General features: G+C 38.1%; 2 protein-coding genes across 2 annotated transcripts in view; both read left to right on the plus strand.

Moving 5' to 3' along the window:
• Positions 1–6,713, plus strand: part of LOC311062402 (uncharacterized protein) — a 700,443-nt gene that overhangs the window by 167,784 nt on the left and 525,946 nt on the right. Inside the window, exons 26-27 of the mRNA XM_084081416.1 lie at positions 801–914; positions 2,177–2,290. Coding sequence (XP_083937542.1) covers positions 801–914; positions 2,177–2,290 — 228 coding nt within the window. The remainder of the gene's footprint in view (positions 1–800; positions 915–2,176; positions 2,291–6,713) is intronic.
• The window catches only part of LOC311061233 (glucocorticoid-induced transcript 1 protein-like), a gene marked incomplete at its 5' end in the record, with an annotated part of 26,436 nt that continues 25,783 nt past the window's right edge, over positions 6,061–6,713 (plus strand). The window contains one exon of the mRNA XM_084079787.1: positions 6,061–6,104. Coding sequence (XP_083935913.1) covers positions 6,061–6,104 — 44 coding nt within the window. The remainder of the gene's footprint in view (positions 6,105–6,713) is intronic.

A 6,713-nucleotide genomic window follows, 5' to 3' on the forward strand; every position in this document is an offset into this window, starting at 1 on the left:
GTTGTTGGTGCATATAGGGGCAAGGTAAATGAACCGAATTAACCGAAATAGAGTTACAAAACACCCCAAAAAAGTAAAATATCCATCCAATAACCGAAAAAAATCGCGCGCCGGCGCTTCGCGCCGGCGCGCACGGGTCCCTCACGCACGCGCGCTGCGCGCGCGTGCGTGAGGGACAGGCAGGTGCCCCCCCTAGAATAATTAATTAATGGAAGACTTATGGTGAGAAGTAAGAGTGAGGAGCTGGTTAGCTGATTTGAACATTTATTTTTGTTTATTTGTTTGTTTGGTTTTGTCTAACCATCTCCCCCAGTGTCTCTATTAGATAACACAGCTGTGCTTCAGCTCCTTGTGTTGGGCTGCTATAAAGGTGAGAGGCTTTTGTACATTGATGGGACTGCTGTGTAACCAAGGTGTTTGGCTCTAGTTTGTAGAGATCTGTTATGTTACTCTATGGATTTGCAGTGTCACCCTCTCACAACACACTATAGGCGATCTGCTACCTGCCTGTTCAGAAAGGCCTTATATACCTGTGTCACTTATGACATCACTCTATCTCTGCCTCCCTCTAGGGGCTACATATGGAATATCTATCTATTCAACTGTTATTGTACAGTTTTAAAAAATATACATTTTAAGCTATTTTTTCTATTTTTTCCCCCTTGTCGCTCTAGTGTTGTGAAGTGAAACACACATATTTGACTCTTATATTTGTATAACTGGATGTAACAATAAGGAATCTTCAACAGACTGATGTTTTCATTCAAATGATAATTGTAGAATCATTTGTATAATTCCAGAAGTCTTCACCACAGACCAGAGTCTCCAACACCCAGCTGTATGTCTATGAAGAGTGACTGGTCTAAAGATATACCTCTTAACTTCAGTAATGAACCCGGACCTCCACACACAAAGTATGTGAATCCTCCTATACAATATACACAACACTATGATATGACAACACAATATCATCCTAAGTACATGGTAATTACATGCTAATTATTAATTTACAAGACAACATTTTATAATGGTTTAGCCTCCCTGCCCAATATTAACCAATATGTATCAGTTACTATGTGTGCAGTTTGTTAATGAATTGGTATAAATCACATTGTGGTGTTCAGTGGTGAAGCTGCACTAGACATTCACACATGTGTGTGTGCATGTCCTCTCTGTTTAACAAACTATGTGTATCCCTGCTATAATGATTAACAGTCAGGACTAAGTAGCATAGAAAAATACAAATCTTTATTTGGTATATATATGTAATTGTAATAAAACTCAGTTTTATTCCAAATTCATTTAAAATACATAGTGAGCAATGACATACAACACTAATAACATCCCCTGTTTACTGTGTACCTGAGACCCAACTGGCCTGTGCTTCACTCTTATTGGCTGATCTCAGATCTCTACAAACTAGGGCCAAACACCGTGGTTACACAGCAGTCCCATCAATGTACAAAAGCCTCTCACCTTTATAGCAGCCCAACACAAGGAGCTCAAGCACAGCTGTGTTATCTAATAGAGACACTGGGGGAGATGGTTAGACAAAACCGGACAAGCAATGAACACGAATAAATGTTCACATTTTGTCGTTGTTCACCTTTGCACATACATAAAAATATACTCACATGCCTGCTCCAGTTTACATGTCTACACTTTACTGGAGAGACAACACCTCTGCACCATATCAACACCACCAACAATGGTACAGACATAACAATATAACACATTTGAATTGTAAAACAAATTAAAATACAAAAAAGTAAAACACAAAGTAAAGGAAAGGAAACAAGCAAACAGGCATACCATTTGACAGGTCAGCAGTTGCACACAAACATCCGTCTCTCACAACACACTATAGGCCATCTGCTACCTGCCTGTTCAGAAAGGCCTTATATACCTGTGTCACTTCTCACATCACTTTATCTCTGCCTCCCTCTAGGGGCTACATATGGAATATCTATCTATGCAACTGTTATTGTACCGTTAAAATAAAAATACATTTTAAGCTATGTTTTCTCTTTTTTCCCCTTTGTTGCTCTAGGGTTGTGAAGTGAAACACACATATTTGACTCTTATATTTTTATAACTGGATGTAACAATAAGGAATCTTCAACAGACTGATGTTTTCATTCACATGATAATTATAGAATCATTTGTATAATTCCAGAAGTCTTCATCACAGACCAGAGTCTCCAACACCCAGCTGTGTGTCTATGAAGAGTGACTGGTCTAAAGATCTACCTCCTAACTACAGTAATGAACCTGGACCTCCAGACACAAAGTATGTGAATCCTCCTATACACAACACTATGATATGACAACACAATATCATGCTAAGTACATGCTAAGTACATGCTAATTACTAAAGCACAAGACACCATTTTATAATGGTTTAGGCTCCCTGCCGAATATTAACCAATATATATCAGTTACTATGTGTGCAGTTTGTTAATGAATTGGTACAAATCACATTGTGGTGTTCAGTGGTGAAGCTGCACTAGACATTCACACATGCTTGTGTGCATGTCCTCTCTGTTTAACAAACTATATGTATCCCTGCTATAATGATTAACAGTCAGGACTAAGTAGTATATAAAAATACAAATCTTTATTTAGAGCTCCTCACTCTACTTCTCACCATAAGTCTTCCATGAGCATAAACATGCTCGCTTGCTGCAGCCGGCCAGCTGACCTTTAACCTGTACTTAAAACCTACAAAGGAAAAGGAACGGTCATCATTAGCTGCTCACTCAACATGACCCTCAAAGTTATCAAAATAAACTGCATTATATAAGGATAGATAACAAGCTACTTTACCAGGAGGCTTTTAGGGTGTATGCAGTCACTTGACCCATAACGGCCACAATCGTCATGAACTTCAGCTGTACCATGAATGTCACCACCTATACATGCAGGTTACACACATGTTACACACAATCACATGTAATACAGAGAAAGTATAAACCTTTTTGTTCACCTTTGCACATACATAAAAATATACTCACATGCCTTCTCCAGTTTACATGTCTACACTTTACTGGAGAGACAACACCTCTGCACTATATCAACACCACCAACAATGGTACAGACATAACAATATAACACACACTTGAATTGTAAAACAAATTAAAGTACACAAAAGTAAAACACAAGGTAAAAGCAAGGAAACAAGCAATCAGGCATACCATTTGACAGGTCAGCAGCTGCACACAAACATCCCTCTCTCACAACACACTATAGGCCATCTGCTACCTGCATGTTCAGAAAGGCCTTATATACCTGTGTCACTTATGACATCACTTTATCTCTGCCTCTCTCTAGGGGCTACATATGGAATATCTATCTATGCAACTGTTATTGTACCGTTTTTCTTAAAATACATTTTAAGCATTTTTTCCTCTTTTTTCCCCCTTGTTGCTCTAGTGTTGTGAAGTGAAACACATATATTTGACTCTTATATTTGTATAACTGGATGTAACAATAAGGAATCTTCGACAGACTGATGTTTTCATTCACATGATAATTGTATAATCATTTGTATAATTCCAGAAGTCTTCACCACAGACCAGAGTCTCCAACACCCAGCTGTATGTCTATGAAGAGTGACTGGTCTAAAGATATACCTCCTAACTACAGTAATGAATCTGGACCTCCAGACACAAAGTATGTGAATCCTCCTATACAATATACACAACACTATGATATGACAACACAATATCATGCTAAGTACATGCTAATTACTAAAGCACAAGACAACATTTTATAATGGTTTAGCCTCCCTGCCCAATATTAACCAATATGTATCAGTTACTATGTGTGCAGTTTGTTAATGAATTGGTATAAATCACATTGTGGTGTTCAGTGGTGAAGCTGCACTAGACATTCACACATGTGTGTGTGCATGTCCTCTCTGTTTAACAAACTATGTGTATCCCTGCTATAATGATTAACAGTCAGGACTAAGTAGCATAGAAAAATACAAATCTTTATTTGGTATATATATGTAATTGTAATAAAACTCAGTTTTATTCCAAATTCATTTAAAATACATAGTGAGCAATGACATACAACACTAATAACATCCCCTGTTTACTGTGTACCTGAGACCCAACTGGCCTGTGCTTCACTCTTATTGGCTGATCTCAGATCTCTACAAACTAGGGCCAAACACCTTGGTTACACAGCAGTCCCATCAATGTACAAAAGCCTCTCACCTTTATAGCAGCCCAACACAAGGAGCTCAAGCACAGCTGTGTTATCTAATAGAGACACTGGGGGAGATGGTTAGACAAAACCGGACAAACAATAAACACAAATAAATGTTCACATTTTGTTGTTGTTCACCTTTGCACATACATAAAAATATACTCACATGCCTTCTCCAGTTTACATGTCTACACTTTACTGGAGAGACAACACCTCTGCACCATATCAACACCACCAACAATGGTACAGACATAACAATATAACACATTTGAATTGTAAAACAAAGTAAAATACATAAAAGTAAAACACAAAGTAAAGGAAAGGAAACAAGCAAACAGGCATACCATTTGACAGGTCAGCAGTTGCACACAAACATCCCTCTCTCACAACACACTATAGGCCATCTGCTACCTGCCTGTTCAGAAAGGCCTTATATACCTGTGTCACTTCTCACATCACTTTATCTCTGCCTCCCTCTAGGGGCTACATATGGAATATCTATCTATGCAACTGTTATTGTACCGTTAAAATAAAAATACATTTTAAGCTATGTTTTCTCTTTTTTCCCCTTTGTTGCTCTAGGGTTGTGAAGTGAAACATATTTGACTCTTATATTTGTATAACTGGATGTAACAATAAGGAATCTTCAACAGACTGATATTTTCATTCACATGATAATTATAGAATCGTTTGTATAATTCCAGAAGTCTTCACCACAGACCAGAGTCTCCAACACCCAGCTGTGTGTCTATGAAGAGTGACTGGTCTAAAGATATACCTCCTAACTACAGTAATGAACCTGGACCTCCAGACACAAAGTATGTGAATCCTCCTATACACAACACTATGATATGACAACACAATATCATGCTAAGTACATGCTAAGTACATGCTAATTACATGCTAATTACTAAAGCACAAGACAACTTTTTATAATGGTTTAGCCTCCCTGCCCAATATTAACCAATATGTATCAGTTACTATGTGTGCAGTTTGTTAATTAATTGGTACAAATCACATTGTGGTGTTCAGTGGTGAAGCTGCTCTAGACATTCACACATGTTTGTGTGCATGTCCTATCTGTTTAACAAACTATATGTATCCCTGCTATAATGATTAACAGTCAGGACTAAGTAGCATAGAAAAATACAAATCTTCATTTGGTACAAATAAGGAATTGTAATAAAACCGTTTTATTACAAATTAATTTAAAATACACAGTGAGCAATGACATACAACATTAATAACATCCCCTGTTTACTGTGTACCTGAGACCCACCTGGCCTGTGCTTCACTCTTGTTGGCTGCAGCTTAAAGAGGGGAATATATGGGTGAATCACACAGCACCCTATACTTGGCAAAGCTAACACTGCATATCCATAGAGTAACATAACAGATCTCTACAAACTAGGGCCAAACACCGTGGTTACACAGCAGTCCCATCAATGTACAAAAGCCTCTCACCTTTATAGCAGCCCAACACAAGGAGCTGAAGCACAGCTGTGTTATCTAATAGAGACACTGGGGGAGATGGTTAGACAAAACCACACAAACAATAAACACAAATAAATGTTCAAATCAGCTAACCAGCTCCTCACTCTTACTTCTCACCATAAGTCTTCCATGAGCATAAATATGCTCGCTTGTGGCAGCCGGCCAGCTGACCTTTAACCTGTACTTAAAACCTACAAAGAAAAAGGAACGGTCATCATTAGCTGCTCACTCAACATGACCCTCAAAGTTATCAAAATAAACTGCATCATTAAAAGCATAGATAACAAGCTACTTTACCAGGAGGCTTTTAGGGTGTATGCAGTCACTTGACCCACAACGGCCACAATCGTCATGAACTTCAGCCGTACCATGAATGTCACCACCTATACATGCAGGTCACACATGTTACACATAATCACATGTAATACAGAGAAAGTATAAACCTTTTTGTTCACCTTTGCACATACATACAAATATACTCACATGCCTTCTCCAGTTTACATGTCTACACTTTACTGGAGAGACAACACCTCTGCACCATATCAACACCACCAACAATGGTACAGACATAACAATGAATTGTAAAACAAATGAATATACACAAAAGTAAAACACAAAGTAAAAGCAAGGAAACAAACAAACAAACAAACAAACAAACAAACAAACAGGCATACCGTTTGACAGGTCAGCAGTTGCACACAAACATCCGCCTCTCACAACACACTATAGGCGATCTGCTACCTGCCTGTTCAGAAAGGCCTTAGATACCTGTCACTTATGACATCACTTTATCTCTGCCTCCCTCTAGGGGCTACATATGGAATATCTATCTATGCAACTGTTATTGCACTGTATTGCTCTAATGTTGTGAAGTGAAACCCACATATTTGACTCTCTTATACTTGTATAACTGGATGTAACAATGAGGAATCTTGAACAGACTGATGTTTTCATTCACATGATAATTGTAGAATAATTTGTATGATTCCAGAAGTCTTCACCAC

This window comes from Gymnoscopelus microlampas (assembly GCF_963454915.1).
Source record: "Gymnoscopelus microlampas genome assembly, chromosome: 15".
NCBI classification, from domain to species: domain Eukaryota; kingdom Metazoa; phylum Chordata; class Actinopteri; order Myctophiformes; family Myctophidae; genus Gymnoscopelus; species Gymnoscopelus microlampas.